The sequence below is a fragment of the Cryptosporidium sp. chipmunk genotype I genome (assembly GCF_004936735.1).
Source record: "Cryptosporidium sp. chipmunk genotype I strain 37763 chromosome Unknown contig_19, whole genome shotgun sequence".
NCBI lineage: Eukaryota > Apicomplexa > Conoidasida > Eucoccidiorida > Cryptosporidiidae > Cryptosporidium > Cryptosporidium sp. chipmunk genotype I.
Genome location: NW_027125589.1, coordinates 57,409 through 75,025, shown reverse-complemented (window position 1 = coordinate 75,025; position 17,617 = coordinate 57,409). Strand labels below are relative to the sequence as shown.

Sequence of the window (17,617 nt, the reverse complement as noted above, 5' to 3'; positions counted from 1 at the left end):
CACTAGTGGATAGCATTGGAATTTTAGTTAACGAAAATTTGGCACAGTCATTTTTTGTTAAATTTTTCAATTTCCTTGTACAATGAGAGTTGTAAATTTATCTTTCATAATATTTATATTTAACATAAGTTTGGTCTTCTCTAAGCACCATAAACATTCTTTAGGCTTAAGAGGAAACCAGGATACTGGAAGACGAGTAGATTCCTGTGAACTACATTGTGAAGAAAGTAGTACTCTTGCTGAGAAGATTCACTGTAGTTTAAATGAGTTTTTAGGGAATCGAACAAGTACTAGTGGAATTATTTACTTTACAAGTGGGATTAAAAACTCGTATTCAATATTAGAAAATAACCCAGAGTCGCTGCTTCCTGGAACTGAAGACGGTAGCTTGGAATTTGCTCTTACAGCGGAAAATGCTATAAACCATTCGATCGTTAACTTCTTAGCAAATGGTTCTCTTGCTGAATTTAATTCGAAAAGTAACGATACTATAGGAAATTTTTCTATTAGTTCACTATTTTTAGATACAGAGGACAATTTCCTTTCTGAATTTGATAAGTTCTCTAGTATGTATAACTTTGAAAGTATTGGTAAGAAGGATTTAGGTTCGGAGGAATTGATTGATACACTAATTAACGAAAACAAAACAATAGAGAGTAGTGATAAATTAGATTCAAACCAAGAATTGATAGACGAACTTATTAAAGAGGAATTTAACACAACTATAGAAGTACTCGAAGAAATCTCAGAAAGATTTCCAGACCTTAGGGAGCTTACCAATATTGTTAAGGGGGAGAGAAATGTTAGCATTAGAGAATTGCTAAATGTAACGAGTAGGTTGATGAGGAGTTTAAATACAATTGATGAAAACAGCGATATTGATGATATTAGCTTTGAAAAACTGAAGGAGAGATTATCTGATCAAGAAATTGAAAAGTTAAAAGATCAACAGACTTTAAATAACTCCACAGTTGTAAAGCAGCCATGGTATGCCCCATTGAAGAAATTGGGGATAAATGTCGTTTCTGGAAAAAATACAATATTCTCTGTTATTATTTCCATTATAGAATCGGTTGTTGGGCTTTCGCCTGTTGGTTCTATAGTAAGTATAGTTATAAGAGTAATTGCAGCCATAGTCACTATAGTTCATGATATAATTCAAAGACGAAAGAGTAATTCTAATTTAATTAGGGTATTGAGATCCTTGGATAGTTTTGATGTATCTGAATTGTCGAAAACATCATTGGCAAATAAGCTTATTGAAAGAATATCTAATAATGCAGAGAATATAGAGGTGTCCCAATCTCTGTTGAGAGAATTATACATGGATTTGTCTGAAATTGCATTTTTTGCAGAAAAAAATCTACATGAATTTAATGAGAACATAATCATGGATCAGTTAAATAAAATAATATCTGGAAAACTTGCAAGTATGGCTTCCAACAATTCCACAACAAATCTCCAGAATCTAGATCAGAATACTTCCTATTTTAATAAATATGGCTCAAGGCTACTTTTGATCTCAAACACAATGATTAAATCCAATTTAGATAAAAGATTCTCGGATATGGCAGACGAAATAGAGGAATATTTGAATAACTCGTACAATCTATCATGGGACTCAAACGAATTCATAAGAAGCCTTAGTACTATTACTGAAGTAAATAATTCTACTGTCAGTGGTGGATCAAACTACACTCAAATCGTTACAACAACAACAACAACTTCTATTACTTATCAGCCTACTAAAGTAAAGTGGTACGATGGATTAATACAATTCTCGAAAAAAGTCACAGAGCTGAGTGGTGTAGTATCAATGCTAGATATGTTGCTCGAACTATTTACTGTTGTATTTGGAAACTCATCGCAGGCAGAGTCTATATTATCAGTTCTTAGATTAATAGTTTATTTAATAAAGTCAGTATTTAATATATTTAGTAACATTTCATCCAATAGAAAGTTAATTGGCATTACGAGAGTCATTCCTGAGGAAATAGCCAACGATCCTAAATTGTTGCAGTTAACTATGAGGAAAATTAAAGAAAATTTGGATGCCACGCAACTAGAAAGGGATATAATAAGTGCTCAAATTAAAGAGATCATTAAGGTTTCAGAGCCTGATGATTTTGAGCTCATTGATCAAGAGTTTGATAAATACCTGACCTACAATACTACAGAAAATCTTTTGAATGAAACCAAATTGAGAAGGAACGCGTCCGTTGAAGCAAGAATGCAAGTTGCGGAAAATTACCTTATGTATGATCGGCTCTTATCTACATCTGAGTCTACAGTAATGGCAACAGAGCTTAATTTCAAATCTTGGATGGAAAAAGTAGGTTCATTCTTTGATAATTCGTATGAAAAGATTAGACAAATCGTAAGGGGTATATTTGTAACCATCTTTAAGGGAAACAAGATCGTTACATTTATTGATAAATTGATTGACCTTATCATTTCAGTAATAAGATCAATTTATCATGCCTTTAAAAACAAAAGTACACAGAGACTCTTAATTCAAGCAATTGAAGAATGTGAGGAACAGGAACTACACAATATACTTCAGAAACAACTCGAGAATACATTGAAAAATGAAAACACTCCTATTTTGAGATTACTATTTTAATTTTTAGAATAGATTTTTAATTTTTTTTTCAATTTTCCGCCAAACCGGATATTGCAAATATTAACGTATTTTTACTATCCAGTCTAGACTGCAATAAAAAAAAAATTATTAAAATTAATGAACTGCTGTTTCCAAGCTAATTGGCCTTCAACATGAAGTTATGGTTTTTAGTTCTCAGTTTCATTGTAAACGCTGCTTTTATTGAATCACTCAAGGTTCTTTCTTCATACGGCTGCTATTCGTTATTAGGAAAACTACCGCGAATGTCTGTTCTTTCTCGTTCAATAACTCCAATTAACGTTCACGAATATAATCAAGATGATGTTAGTATTGTTTGTATTTCTTTAGTTAAAGGAGCTGAATTTAAAAGCAATCAAAATGAAGCAATTATTGATTTGTCGAATAATGCCCACGGTATTAGTCTCGTATTACCTAAATCGGAAATTTTATCCGGGCTTTATGGATCGAGTTTGGAACCAATAATTATATCATCTTGTAAGAAAGCAAAAGTTCTTTTATCTTCACCACCAAATACTAAGTTGATGCTTTTGCAACCATTTGTTGTTTTTTCCTGTATTGAGGTAGTCAAGCAACAAATTTCAATCCCTCAGACTAAACCTGAAAAACCACAGACTATTTTACCTCAAGTTGATTATTTATCGCTTGGATCTGGGATTCCGTTTGGGAAAAGGCCATATGAGTGCAGATTCGACTCCCCCACATTTGCAAAGGAAGGATCATCGATAAATTACAAAAAGAAACAAGTTTATTGGACATGTTTTTCTAAGGTAGAAGAACTTTTAGTAATTAATTTATTTTCAGAAAATAACATATCTGAAAAAGTTCTGCTTTCAATTGTAGATGATATGCGTTCAATTCCTAATAAGATTTCTGTAAAATCACCTTGTAATGGGACAATGCACGAAAATAAACAAGGAATTCTAAATAAGAATCAAGTGTTTTTAAGAATTGAGTGTGAAGAAGAAAATTTACCTAAACTTTTAATTAGTAGAGATTTAGGGCTTAGACAGACCCAATTGAGAAAAAAATAAGAAATAATAAAGATATAATTTCAATTATATATTTTTCTATTGAATAATCTACTTATTTTTCTGTTCGGTTATTTTAACTCAACATTTCCAAATTTCCAATTTGGTGAGTCTTGAATTTTTAGCCAACTAAAGTCAGATACCTTAAAATGATCTTCTATTAGGAATTCTGATTCGTCTATACCCACTTCCTGTAAATGGTATTCGAACATTTTATAGAAATTTGTGTTATTCTTTGCACGAATATCGAATGTGATATCATAACAGTTTTCTATTAACGGTGGTGTGCAGCAAGATAACCAAATTTTAAGTCCATGTGAGTCATGAATCCTTATTTGTCTACATGCAACTACAATAATGCAGTTTTTGCAATTCTTTATCGAAACGTTTGTTGATACTGGACCGAAATAAATTGAGCTATCCTCAGTATTGCTTAATTCCAATTGGTTCAATCCTGATAATAATTTTAACTTAGAATTGCATATATTATCTACTTTGAGTTCTCTTGAAATTTGTGCGTCTGAATAATTTATTTCTTTATTATTAACGTATTTAATGCACTCAATCGCCATTTTAAAAACATATGAAAAATAATAAACCGCAAAATTGTTTTTAAATTACTTTAAATGTTAATCCTGAATCTTGAAATATTATTTGTTATTATTATCAATCTTACTAGCTTTTCAATTGGGGAGCAGCAACTATCACCAAATGAATTTCTACAATATTTTTCCACCGCTGCAAATATAAACTCACTTATTTTTTCTTTGTCTAATATGATTTATTCAATTAAAAGGTTTAATAAACTGAAAAAGAGAAATAGAGGATTTAATGAAGGAATAAATGAATCCGTTAATAGATCGAAAGAACTTAAATTGAAGAATCAAATAATTAATAATCAATTCAATAATTTATTAAGTGCTGAAGATTCATGTCTCTCGAATGAAGTATTGGATAGAAATGAAATTGATATTATTCAGCTAATCATCCAATCTAGTGAATTAGCAGACATATATATGGTTAAAGATAATATTTTTCTTAACAGATCTAATATTACTGATTTAGAACTAAATGAATCAAAGAGTATTAATGAATATTTTGGAAAACAAATTTTTTTTTCAAATTATTCCAAAGTAGAAAATACTAAAAACACTAATGTTCAGAATATTGATTTTAATAATAATATTAATACAAGAAAATTGAGAGGACTAGTTATTGAATAACAATCAACATAAAATAAATTCACAAATTAAATTTTATTTTAATCAAATGTATACTGTTGAAAACAATAATAATAATAAATCTCGTTTATTTATTCAATAAAGTAAATTATTCTATTTTAGCCTTATTTATTTAATATTAGTTATACTATGCAAGCGCATGACTCTTAAAGAGGGAATCAGGATAAATTACATCAAAAATGCAAATGAGTTAAAATATTGAATTAGTGGGGATCTGAATATATATATTTAAAAATAATATTTAAAAATTTTTTAAATTTCTATATATTAGAGTATGTTTAGACTTTTTAAGTATATACTTTTTATACATATATTCCTAAATTCTTTAAATGTAACTTACTGTCAAGTCAAAACTATTGGTTATAATACTAAAAATAACTATTTGTGGGAAATTGTGAATGAATATATCAGAAAATATGAAAAAAAAGTTATTAATGCAAATAAGCACCTAATTCAACAAAAAATCAACAAATTAAAGTCAAATGACACAAGTTTAATTAATGATATAAATCTCGCTATCAGCTCAATTAATGAAAATGAAAATTTTGATTTATCCAATACGCTGGAACAAATTAATTCATATGATTTAAATAATACTGAATATTTTAATAAGCAATACTTTGAGTTTTTAAGTGAAATAAACAATAATATCGAAATTAATCATTTTGTCTTGAACAATTCTAAGATTCAGCATAAGGAACGAATATTGCAATTTTTTAGAAGTGATATAAATGACACAAAATTCCAAACACAACGATTTTTTTCTAACTTAAATTACAATTCAGAAAACAACATTAACAGTTACCCTGTTCAAAATAATTATAATGGAAATAATGGAAATGGACTTATTTATCCACAGCAAAATAATGCAATTAAACAGCCAGCTCTTTCCGGACTTCTTAGTGTAACTAACCCTGCATTTAAGATGATTGTTTCTACAGTATTAATGTGTTTAGGTAGCACTCCATATGGTGCAATCGCAGTACTAATTGTTGTGACAGTATATACATTAATTGAAATAGTAATAAAATATTTTTTTAACAAAACAAAAAATAAAAATATTTTAAACACTATCAAAAAGTCCTCAAATATAAATATGCGTTCAAACAATCCAACGAATAGTTCGGTTGTTTTCGGAGATAAAACTCCAAATTACAAACTAAGAAACTTAATGAAGAAAAATAATGAAATACCAAGTAGCTTAAGAACTCTAGTTCGTAATTCAATACAGATTAACTATGAAAATACTTTTAAACAAAAAAAACTGGAATCTTTTGTAAAATATCTTTTTGAATATACTTTAATAAATCAAGCATTAAATATAAAGAAAAAAGGTTTTTCTGCTGAAATTATAACTAAAAAAATGGCAGGCAGATTTATGAATTCATTGTTAAATTTTTTACTTCAGAAAACTGGGGTTGAAAACAACCAAAAAAGTGAGACTTCAACTAACCTAATTGATGAAGATTTATTTTATTTTGATTACCAAAAAAACTTGAATTGTGATATACCTGATTGGTACAAACACATTTGTATTTTTTATATTTCATTGAAAGAGAAAAATAGAATACTTATTGAGAGAGAAAATGATGACTGGGTACCAATTAAAAACGCATTGAAGCCTAATAACGAGTATTTGTTTGAATTAAATAATGGAATTACTGAAATTAATAAAATTCTAAATATTGAAACTGATTACAACTCTTCACTTGAGAATGTTTCGAGTTTTAATGAAACTGTTGAAAATAACGTAATGGAGATGAACAAAATTGAAAATAATGTATTTAGAGATCACAATGACCTTTTTGGCCATCAAAACAATACTGAAAATAAGTGGTATGATAGAATGATTAAATATTCAATACAGAGTTATAGACAAAATGGAATCAGAGGAGTAATAACAATGATATTAGATATTTTTTCCACAATTTTCAGCGCTACACCAATAGGCTATTTACTAATTACTTTGATAAGATTGATTGCATTTATGACAGATAAGCTACTTTTGTTATCCAGAAGGAGAAAAAACCAACATCAATTAACGAGACTATTGCTAGAAATACCTGAAATATTTAATGAATATAAACTATCTATCACCCTGAAAGAAATTAGCTCTATTGAGAATGAATGTATTAAACAAGAAAAAATATTGATTAACCTTTATAGAAGCCTTTTCAAGCATTTACAAAATTTCAACCCAACAATAAATGCGTCAACAATTAATAAAGAAGTTAATAAGTTTATCAAGATTGTTAAAAATAGAAATAATTTTATTTTAGATTATTTAATTGACAGTCGAAATCCTGAATACAATTATTCGTCAGTATTGAGAAACCTTTTATATCCAAAAAATTACTTTGATACTAATTACTCTGAAGGTTGGACATTGAATGAAAAAGACGAACAGAGAGTTGTTGAACTAACTTCAAAAGAAAATAACGTAAATAAACCCGAAAAAAATATTGAAGTTACCTCTAAAGTAATAAAAGAAACAAAATATATTGAAAATAATAAGGATAGTGCTAGTGTTGCTAAGAATTCGTTTCAAAATATGATTGGAGGATTAAAAGGTTTTCTTTTGAACTTATTCAAAAGTATATTTGGTGGAGCAGGAGAGCTGTGGGAATATATTAAAGGATTACTTTCACGTATTATTGACTTCATAAAAACTTTATGGGATTTAGTAAGAGGTGAGAAAAAAAAAAGAATGTTAATTGAAATATTGGAAGAAATGCCTTATGAATCAGCTGTTCATTCATATTTGTTTGCAGATATATTCAATATACTCATGGATGAATAATAATATCGAATTTCTTTAATCAAAACAATCTTAGAATATATTAGCACTTATTGATGTTAACGTTGATAATAATGTAATTTTTATGATGTATTTTTTTTTCTGTAATCAATTTAGCTAAATATAAAGATTCAAATTAACAAAGATTAACGATTTTTAAGATAATTATCTACATAAGCAGTTAAAGTATCATAAAATATTGTTAACCCAAGATTAGTATCAGAATAGATCTTTTACTTGATTTTTTTTTAATTAGTTGAAGTGATTTTTCTAGAGATGCGCGGAAAATATTAAATATTTCTAAAAAACCGATCTGATTTGTAGTAAATAAATATTTTAATAAACTATTATATTGTTAAATCAAAAGAGATAAATTCCTGTAATCTTCTTTTTATTTATAGTAGTAAAATAATAAAATTTCAAATTAAAATTGTCGAAAAAAAATGTGTGTACAATTTTCACACTTAAAAATACCATGCGAATTTCATAAATATGATTCTAAATTATAAATTCAAAGAAATTGTAATGTTTAACAAAGTTAATCTATTAATAAGTTTTTTAATATGTATTTTATTTTGCGATACTATTTTGGCCTCAAATTCAACACTAAATTTCTCAAATAATCAAGAGAATTTGGGTGGTACTATAAATAATTTTCAAAGCTCAGGATTTATATCTGATGAAGTTGATCAAGAAGAGACTCTGACTTACAACTGTAAGTCATTATTTGAATCAATTTACCTTGACAAAAATGCAGGAGAACTTGTGAGATTACTTTATTATCTAGGAATCCTTGAAAAATATGAAGAGCTATCTGAAACAAATGATTATATATTAGAGTATATTAAAGAAAAAGGCTTTGATCATTCAAATAGAAAAAACTTAATGTTGAATAAAAAATTAACTATTTTTTTTGAAGGAAAACGTATAATAGGAAACAAAATAAACTTAGGGGAATGTAGAGTAAATAAAGACACCGGAATTTCATTATTTAATATTGGGGAATCGCTTTTACATTCCGCAGTTGTTTCTGGAAGATTGAATATTGTAATTTTACTATTACTTACTGGAATTGATGTAAATATCAAATTAAAAAAAAACGAAAAAAGCAACTTACCAATACTGGGTTTCATTGGTGGTTTCATCGGAGATTTAGAAGGAATGACAGCTCTTCATTATGCTTCTCTTATTCAAGATCTAGAATCAATTGAAATATCTAAGTTGCTTCTGAAATTTGGTGCAAATCCTAATGAAAAAGATAAATATAGAAGGACTCCTTTACATACTGTTGGATTGTCACGAAATCTACATCCAAAAAGAATGGCTTCAATACTCCTGGCTGCAGGCGCAAGAATCAATACGAAAGACTTCTCAAAATTTACTCCACTCCATGTTGCTGCATCAAGAAACAATATTCCAATAGTCAACCTTTTAATTTCTTTTGAGAACAAAAACTTAAATCAAAACTCAATCGAATATTCTGTTGATTACGATGGGAATACTCCTCTTCATATTGCTGCGATGTATAACTCTGGAGATATAATACCATTATTGATTAGAAGCAAAGAAGATTTACTAAAAGGAAATTATCATGGATTGTCTCCCTTAGAACTTTCTGCATTCCCTGTTGGTTATAGAGCAGTTGAGACATCTGATGTACCTCCAATGTCATTTTCTGCAATTCAGTCTAGAATTAATTCCGAAATTTCACAGGGGGAATATATTGAAAAGCTGAATGAATCATATTACAATACAATTAGAGGTGGCTATTTGCTTATACTTCAAAAAATTCTTTTTACAATGAGGTCAAACTTAAATAACAATCCTAGTAAAGCCTTAGATATTAATAAAGGAATTATTCTCGCAGAAAAAAAAGGGAATTCAAAAATATCAAAATATTTAAAATCATTTGGGTTCACAATAGTTTGCCCAAACCCTCCTAGTGTCATTAATTCAAGTTACAAATTAAGCGATACAGTAATAGGAAATAATATTCGTGTAGGTGATACTGTGACTTATGAATGTTATGATAATTTTGAGCTGATTGGATTTTCTACGCTAACATGTAACCTGAGTGATGATGACGCATTTTATATTCCTGAAGCTCCTACTTGCGTGATAATTACTAAAATGAAAGGAGTAATACATGAGCATAAAAGCAGTCGGTTACATATTTTCATATTGGTTGGTGCCGCAATCATTATTCTATTAATTTCGTCAATAGTGTTAATAAATTCATGGAATAAAAAACGTAAAAACAGGATTTACGAGCATTTATATAAAGAGATTTGATCAATAGTAAAATATTACCTTTTTATTTTAGATTTATTAAAACCTAGGGAAAAACTATTAAGAAATAAATTTTAACTTTCGACTAATTCTTTTAATATTCTCCACTTAATTTTTCCATTACAATCTAATGGAGAGTCTGGAAAACCACTGAATGGACCGCTTTTGATGCAATTGCTAAAGCAATTTATTTCATCAGTTATTCTAATGCAATTATTGCTAAAAAACAGTGATTTGGTATATGAGTCAATCAATAGTTCGTTAATTGTATATTGCATGCACCCAGCGAGCATCCATGCAAAAACTCTTGCCTCATCGACATTTCGAATACGATTTAATTGATCAAGAATAATCTCTTTATGAGGATTAAGGTTTATTGGAATCGAATTTTCATATGCTCTTCCAAAGAATTTCAATCTAAAGAATCTACACTGAATGCTTATCCAATTAATATCTTTTGTAGTATTGTTGCAATTCCTAATATTATAATTCCAAAGCAACAAATAACAAGGTTTGATAATCGTAAGACTCGAATCAAGAGCTCTGTTTTCTTTCATTGAGCATTTTATCCTCGGAATCAAAAGTGGTATTTTCTCTTCTAAAGTATTAAGTTGCATGTCTTTACTCCAGTAGTTGTATAAATTGTAATTATTTTTCAAAAATATATCGCAGTCGCTTATTATATTAGGGAAAACCTTTTCATTAATATTAATAAAATTGGTGTTATTTGTAGGTGAGTTTGAGTATATTTTCAGATCTCTTGACTTTATATTGTAGTCAATATTTGTATTTTTCCTTTCATGAAAAATACTAGAGTATTTATCATTTGCAGAATCAATAGATACAAACCCACAAAAAATGGAATTTTGAATAGTGCAATCAATCCTTTTTGCAAAATTATTTTGATGGCAGGCCATTTTGTTATTCAGTATTAAGTCTTGATCACCTTCCGGTCCAATCTTTGGTTTATAATCATCGAAGTAATATATTGATTCTTTACACCTTTCTTCTACTAAAAAAAAGTTTTCTCTTTTATAATATTCGAATTCTTCTTTATTTAAATTTGAAACAAAGAGATACGTAGATTCCACAGTTAAAATGTTTTTAATTGAAAAACAAGTGTTGAATAAGTTAATAGGCATTCCATTTAAAAACCATGAAATTTTTTTTAGCTGCCCTCCTTTTTCAAAATAACTAGGAGGAAGTAGCCATGCAGTAATTGGGTGAAATCCAGGTAACAAACATTTGTTACATGAAGGGGCCAAATTATGTATTGGTGGTAACAAATATGATTGGTCGCAAAACGATGCTATTGAAAGTTGATGTTCTATGGGGATCGGAGAATTTAGTGCTTGACTTATAAACTGAGGATAATAAATCAAGAATCGTGGAAAAAACCTCACAATATTCGATTCCTTACATATATAATCAATTAAACAATAATTTGTTTGCTTTCTTAAAAAATTAGACATTAAGAATACGAATTCATTATAAATAGGCAATATTGAATTCTGATTAAAAAGTTGAGATGCGTGTTTATATAGTTGGAATGCATTAAATTGATTTTTTGAATTGTACGAAGTACGATTAATTAATTGAGTTTCATTTAATGATAGATGCTTTGAATAACAGTTCATTGAATCTGAAACTTCTGTGGGATTTTTGTAATCTGAAACAAATAATCTTTCTGTTTCTAAACTATTTTCCTTGAATTTTACACAGTATTGATTTAATTTGCAGTAGTTTTTTTTTTCATTGAATGCTTTGTGTGATTTTTTGATATATGAATGGGAGGAATCAACAATACCACGATTTATTGTTTGATAGTTTATTTCTGGATTCTCTTGGAAATTTATCTGAAAATCTTTGCAACGCGTTATTCCATGATCTATAAAGTGGCTAATTTCAGTTTTTCTTATTTTTTCATGTTTGAAGATATTATTTGAGCTATTCTTTGATATATTATAAATAGGTCTTTTCTTTCCATTTTTGTCAATTAGATAAAGTTTTTCCATTAATATCTTGTTTTTTGTTATTCTAAGCTAACAATAACCTATTTTTTGTAACTTATTTTGAAATAAAAGATTTTCTCCAAATTATTATACATAACACAAATTTGTCTATATCTTACAGTGTAGTATTTAGTTCATCTCGACACTTCTGTTTAATAATTATTATTACATCTTTAACATGATAAAATATTGAGATTTCACTGACAGCGCGTAACTGAGCTGTTTAGAGATCCCAATTCATCCTCGTTAACGAGCAGTGACAGGTAAGAACAAGCAATCAAAATAGTTATGATAAGGTATAGGTTTAAAAAGAAATAATATTTAGTCACATTTAGGCATAAATAAACCCTCAACTACTGAAGAGAGGTATTAAGAACAGGAGATGATTGAAATAGACCGATTGTCAACAAATTTATCAATAAGTAGATATAGAAATTAATCCTGTACCTTCTCAGTTTGTAAACCTGCAAATGTAGCAACAGGGATATACTGTACAAGAGTGTACAATGAGTCTTTAGAATCCTCTGACTCACTGCGTCTTCTGGAAATTCTCACGCGTACACGTGTAGGCAGATTTCTAATCCCCTTGCTGAAAATGAATTTGTTGAGCTTTGCATCAATTCTAACATCTTCAGTCTTCATAACCTTTCCTGCAAATTCACGAATGCCCTTAATAGCTCTTGGTGCCCTCTTTTTAAATGAAATCTTGTGAACCATCTTGCTCAAATTGATGGTATAGTCTCTTGTACATGGTGTCATGGAGCCTTTACTTCCTATATTTGATGTCAAAATAGTCAATTCACAATAATTACTAAGTAACGAATAACTGGTATCATATTGGAGTAAAACCTACCTTGTGTCATATTAATTAACTTTGCGAACAAGCAGTGCTGTGAGAACAAACAGTGTTATTTATATAATACTTGAATAACTCCAAGAAAATTCGGAATTGCTGCTCAATATATTCCAGTTTTTGATTATTAATTTGTAACAAGGTTTAGTGGCAAGACGAGACAATACAGAAAAATTTAATGGCGGTAAAAATTAATTAAATTAACATTAATTTAAAATTAATCTATACCAGTTAACTCAATGCCTTTATATGCATCATGATTATTCTTTATATGTGCTATTAAGTTGTTAAGCAGAATTTTTGGACCTTGAGGTATCTCACTGCTTGAAAATTGAATCTGCTCGTAGCAGAGAGCCACTAGTTTTGAAATAAAGTCGGTTGTAATGTTCTGGTTTCCTTGCTCTAGATAGTACATATACTTTTCTAGAATGTCTATGAATAATACTGAATTACTTGGGTTGATTTGGACAGCGGAGTCAGCGATTTTCAGGCACTTTTGCATGCATTCTAAAACTCTGGTTGCATCTCTATTGTCTTCGTTGTTCCAAAATAAGTGAGAGCACATTAATATTGCTCTACACTGATCTGGTTTGCGTAGTAACTTCGCAGAATATTGTGCCAATTTCGCAGCTAGCAGCTCGTAGTTATCCTTGCTTAGACACTGAATTTGCCCTACGAGGGTTCCAATAATCGACATTAGTCCCTGGAATTGCTTCTTTGACTCTGCTAGCTCTTCTTCAAAACAAACCAGACTTTGGGTGAGGAACTCATAGCAAATTGCTTCATAACCATCCGAATCGTTTGCCTTATTTGCCATTATCGATCCCTGTAAAAATAGATCAAGCGCCAGCTCCGGGGCACAAACAGCAAGGATTGTTGCAATCTTGTGAATAAACTGCAATATCTTTTTTATCGATAGTTTTGAGGGTTCGTTATCAGTTTTTTCTTTTCTTAAAGTTGTTTCGATAAGATTAATGGCGCAATACCCCAAAGTCGGGAACGTATATTTAAATCTTGAGCTATCTACACGATTAAATAAGTCAAAAAGAATTCCGTACATGCTGAAAATTTGATTCACATCTTCGTGTTTTATCTGATGGACCAGCTTTGAGATTTTCATTTGTTGATAAATAAATTCACTGTGTTCAGTCTTGGATAGATCGGTTTCTCCGTCTGTTTGGCCACTTTTTTCATCTAGCATAGGCAGAATAAAAGAACAAAACCTTTGTAATGCATCCGCATCGTCAAACGGAGTGTTATTTTCTACAACAGTATTAATCATAGAAAGCGCAACTTTTTTTCCTGCTTGTTTGTTGAGAAAATAAAGGAGGTTTGGGAAATGGTTCATCTCCGCCATAATGGATAGTGGCATTGACTGGAATGGAAGCGAAAGTATTTCAACAATTGTATCAATACAGCGGTTCTCCAGATGTGATCCACACGTTCCGTCAATTCTTACTCCAAGTGCATTTGTAAGCAGTGTTACCGTAGATCCAAGAATTAAATCTACATAGTTCGTGTTGTCTGGATACAACGTTAGTGTGAATGCAAGGAACGCAGCATGTAATTCTAGCAAACTAGACAAATCTCTTTCTAAATTACTGACAATTTGTTTTTGAACATTTGGAGCTGGCCTTTCGTGTAATTCAGCGAGGTTTTTTCTGAACAATTCGAAAATATCAATATCGTTTATTAAGCTCTTATCGTTGCTTTGGCTTAAAAAGTTTGAAAGTCTATTCATGAGATTAGTTAAAATTGGTTTCAAATCAACTCCAGGTAATGTTTTCATACATGCGGACAATAAAAGTTCCAAAGTTTTGAGATGATTTTCATCAGAAAACACTTGAATAATACAGTCCAGCAAGTATTGTTGTGCTAAAACATCTTCACATGATAAGACTACATTAAGTAGTTTAGGTAATATTTCTTGAATGTATAGTTGCTGAGTTAATCCTTCCAAATGCGAGATACGAACAAGATTTGCACCTACAAGTATTCTAAGATCGTGCCTTTCGCGCTCTCTTTTTAATTTGTCTTTTGGAGTTCCATGATTTTGTAAACGTATCCATAATCTAGTAGATTCACAAAAATTTGAAAATAAGAAATCCCACGTGTCCATTACAGTTCCTCCACCACTTTCTTCATAAATGCTACCTGTATCAGGCAGCACATCCTTGCAAGTCTGAATTAGAAAATACCTTAAAAACAATCCTCTCATAGGATGTTGAACTCCTTTACATAGTTCAGACATATCTTTTAGAATATCTTTTGCTGGAGCTTCAAGAGATCTGATATAGCACGCACCCGCAGTTATTAGCAGAAAAAGGCGTGGAACAATGTTGCCAGCATGTTGCACTGAATCATAAAGATCACTCATTTTTCTTCCATGGCGAGATTTGTCATCAAAAAAGTGAGATAAGTCACGCATTTCTTGAAAAATTTGCATGTATAGTTCGTAGTAATGCTTAGGAGAGAGGGAGGATGTACGCAGCTCACATAACATATTCGACGCATGTCTGAGGGCATCTCTTAGTCCGTCTTGATCGATTGCACGTTTCATATAATATGCCTGCTCCCTAACAACATTGCTTGCTTCAGCCAGAAGAGTATTCTGGCCATAACTCTCAACCTTGTATGCTCTATCCATATTATTATTCGGAACAAGTTGGAAAGAATTGTATTATTTCTCAACTTGCCCTAATTAAATTCGGCAAATTTGATCAAATTGTTATTTCTATTTATATATTTTTTGTGGAATTTCGAAAAAGTTGTTACCGCTCTTGAGGGGAAAGATGCATGTAGCAGCACAAGCATTTCGATAAAGACTTCTAAGATAAATTGTAGTTATTAAATTAGTATTTGGTAATAAGTTCAATCTCAAATACTTAAATTTAAATTAATAATTTACAACTTTGAAAAATTTAACAATAAAAAATCAGGTGGTAATTTTGAATTTACTTAAATTTTTACGGCAGTTTAGATATTATTAGTGTTGAAATTTCAGTTAACTAATATGAATTACTTAATTATTTAAATATTAAATAATTAAATTTCAGGTGATCAGATCTAAACTGATAAATATATTATAATTTTAGTTTGTACCCTTCTACACCGGAGCCGGGCGTAGCTCAGGGGTAGAGCGATTGACTGTAGACTTGGCAGACATCAATTGGTCCCGTGTTCGATTCACGGTGCCCGGATTTTTCGTCTTTTTTTGAACCAAAAACCCGCGCAAAGCCAAAGTCGGGCTCTCCGAGACTACACCAAAGGCAATTAAACGAAAAAGTGTTTAGCGTTTTTCCTAAGATTGTTGATTATTGAATTCAGGTTTATTTCATCTAATTTTGAGTTTGATGAAAGTGTTAATAGAACATGAAACTCGTGGGAAGTGATTATTAAGTATTTGAATTTTTGTGTGTTTAATAGAATTGTAATTGACGAGTCATTTTGCTTTTTTGTTTGAAAATGCGCTGTTTCTATTAGATTATAGTACATTTGGAAAGTTGTTTTTAACTCATGTATGTCAGGGTGCGCCTCACTGATTATGTAACTATTCTTTGTAATTGATACATAAACAAGGTGAAATATCTCTGCTTCTGCATAGCAGTTTTCATTCAATAACTTACTCAAATTAAATGTGTTAATTCTACTTGATTCTAAAATTTTATAATATCCAGTTTCGAGAAGCATTTTATGGCAATTTTTTGAATGCGCAGAACACTTTTCAAATACCCTTGTATCTCCACTTGATGATAATAAAATAAAACAGGTATTAGAGGCTGAATTGGAGAACTCGTCAATTAAAGGCCAATATTGAATGTAACAATATATATATGAAACTGTACTAATAGTTGGAAGGCATATAGGAATCCAAAATTCATTACTTAAAGTTTTTTTGTTTAGAAACACGGATGTAATGTTTTTTAATAACGAGAAATCTGTTGAAGGTAGATTTTTAATATACTTTGATCCAAACCAAGCAACCAATTTTTTGGACTCAAACAATATTCCACCCAGTATCTCTTCGATTTTTATTCTGCTGATAATTTTATTTATTTCCTTTCTGTATCTATATTCCAGAGGTTGCGTCTCCATACATAGTATTTTTGGTACAATGGGTGAAAATTGGTCACTATTTCTTACTTGATCTATTAATTTAACAGTCTTTGAGCCTTTATTAAAATGATAGAAGCAGTATACAGAATCAAAGTTTATTTGCGCAGAATTTGCGCATTGGTCAATAATATTAATATCACTATTACTAAGCATCTGTTGTATATCAAAATTTGGTCTAGATTCAAGAATTTTGTGAATTGATCCAGTAAGTATCATAATAATTTGATAGTAAACGTGTTCTAAAAGTCCTTTTAAAAAACGGACAGTGTCGTTCGAAAATGGTGAAATGCAGCATAAAATAATACCTTTTCTCTCTAATACTACAATAATGTGTGATTCTGAGCTCATCCATTTAAGATAATCTGATATTTGTGTGTAATCATTACCTTCATTATTGTAAACTTTTTTTGACATCACAAATGATATTTTGCTGAACACAGCTGTTAGTGCGCTTGAAAACAAGCTAAATACTTCTGGGTCAAAGATTCCATATGAGTAAATAGGTTTTCCTGCAGAAGTAAAAACCACTAATCTACGGCATTTATCACCATTATTTACTGACATCATATAAATTTATTCGTACAAAAATTTTCTTAATTTATTTTTTTAGCAAAGAAATTCTTTTCGTAAAATTACA

General features: G+C 29.9%; 10 protein-coding genes across 10 annotated transcripts; 5 read left to right on the top strand and 5 right to left on the bottom strand.

Annotated features, from left to right (window-relative positions):
• Positions 1–82: 82 nt before the first annotated feature.
• On the top strand, positions 83–2,623 carry ELE39_001668 (uncharacterized protein; the record flags this gene model as incomplete). Its single annotated transcript, XM_067344707.1, has 1 exon — positions 83–2,623. The coding sequence occupies one exon, from the start codon at positions 83–85 to the stop codon at positions 2,621–2,623; it is 2,541 nt and encodes an 846-aa protein (XP_067201883.1).
• Positions 2,624–2,775: 152 nt separating this feature from the next.
• ELE39_001667 (uncharacterized protein) lies at positions 2,776–3,675 on the top strand (the record flags this gene model as incomplete). The annotated part of the gene is made up of 1 exon (XM_067344706.1): positions 2,776–3,675. The coding sequence occupies one exon, from the start codon at positions 2,776–2,778 to the stop codon at positions 3,673–3,675; it is 900 nt and encodes a 299-aa protein (XP_067201882.1).
• Positions 3,676–3,743: 68 nt separating this feature from the next.
• On the bottom strand, positions 3,744–4,244 carry ELE39_001666 (Beta-tubulin folding cofactor C; the record flags this gene model as incomplete). The annotated part of the gene is made up of 1 exon (XM_067344705.1): positions 3,744–4,244. One exon carries the CDS (start codon positions 4,242–4,244, stop codon positions 3,744–3,746), a length of 501 nt encoding a protein of 166 aa, XP_067201881.1.
• A 54-nt stretch (positions 4,245–4,298) lies between these two features.
• Positions 4,299–4,895, top strand: ELE39_001665 (uncharacterized protein; the record flags this gene model as incomplete). Its single annotated transcript, XM_067344704.1, has 1 exon — positions 4,299–4,895. One exon carries the CDS (start codon positions 4,299–4,301, stop codon positions 4,893–4,895), a length of 597 nt encoding a protein of 198 aa, XP_067201880.1.
• A 292-nt stretch (positions 4,896–5,187) lies between these two features.
• ELE39_001664 (uncharacterized protein) lies at positions 5,188–7,713 on the top strand (the record flags this gene model as incomplete). Its single annotated transcript, XM_067344703.1, has 1 exon — positions 5,188–7,713. The coding sequence occupies one exon, from the start codon at positions 5,188–5,190 to the stop codon at positions 7,711–7,713; it is 2,526 nt and encodes an 841-aa protein (XP_067201879.1).
• A 489-nt stretch (positions 7,714–8,202) lies between these two features.
• ELE39_001663 (extracellular membrane associated with a signal peptide) lies at positions 8,203–10,002 on the top strand (the record flags this gene model as incomplete). The annotated part of the gene is made up of 1 exon (XM_067344702.1): positions 8,203–10,002. The coding sequence occupies one exon, from the start codon at positions 8,203–8,205 to the stop codon at positions 10,000–10,002; it is 1,800 nt and encodes a 599-aa protein (XP_067201878.1).
• A 71-nt stretch (positions 10,003–10,073) lies between these two features.
• Positions 10,074–12,014, bottom strand: ELE39_001662 (uncharacterized protein; the record flags this gene model as incomplete). The annotated part of the gene is made up of 1 exon (XM_067344701.1): positions 10,074–12,014. One exon carries the CDS (start codon positions 12,012–12,014, stop codon positions 10,074–10,076), a length of 1,941 nt encoding a protein of 646 aa, XP_067201877.1.
• A 432-nt stretch (positions 12,015–12,446) lies between these two features.
• On the bottom strand, positions 12,447–12,874 carry ELE39_001661 (60S ribosomal L31; the record flags this gene model as incomplete). The annotated part of the gene is made up of 2 exons (XM_067344700.1): positions 12,447–12,784; positions 12,865–12,874. The coding sequence occupies 2 exons, from the start codon at positions 12,872–12,874 to the stop codon at positions 12,447–12,449; spliced, it is 348 nt and encodes a 115-aa protein (XP_067201876.1).
• Positions 12,875–13,081: 207 nt separating this feature from the next.
• On the bottom strand, positions 13,082–15,511 carry ELE39_001660 (vacuolar sorting 35; the record flags this gene model as incomplete). The annotated part of the gene is made up of 1 exon (XM_067344699.1): positions 13,082–15,511. The coding sequence occupies one exon, from the start codon at positions 15,509–15,511 to the stop codon at positions 13,082–13,084; it is 2,430 nt and encodes an 809-aa protein (XP_067201875.1).
• Positions 15,512–16,137: 626 nt separating this feature from the next.
• ELE39_001659 (SAND family) lies at positions 16,138–17,547 on the bottom strand (the record flags this gene model as incomplete). The annotated part of the gene is made up of 1 exon (XM_067344698.1): positions 16,138–17,547. One exon carries the CDS (start codon positions 17,545–17,547, stop codon positions 16,138–16,140), a length of 1,410 nt encoding a protein of 469 aa, XP_067201874.1.
• Between the last annotated feature and the right edge of the window lie 70 nt (positions 17,548–17,617).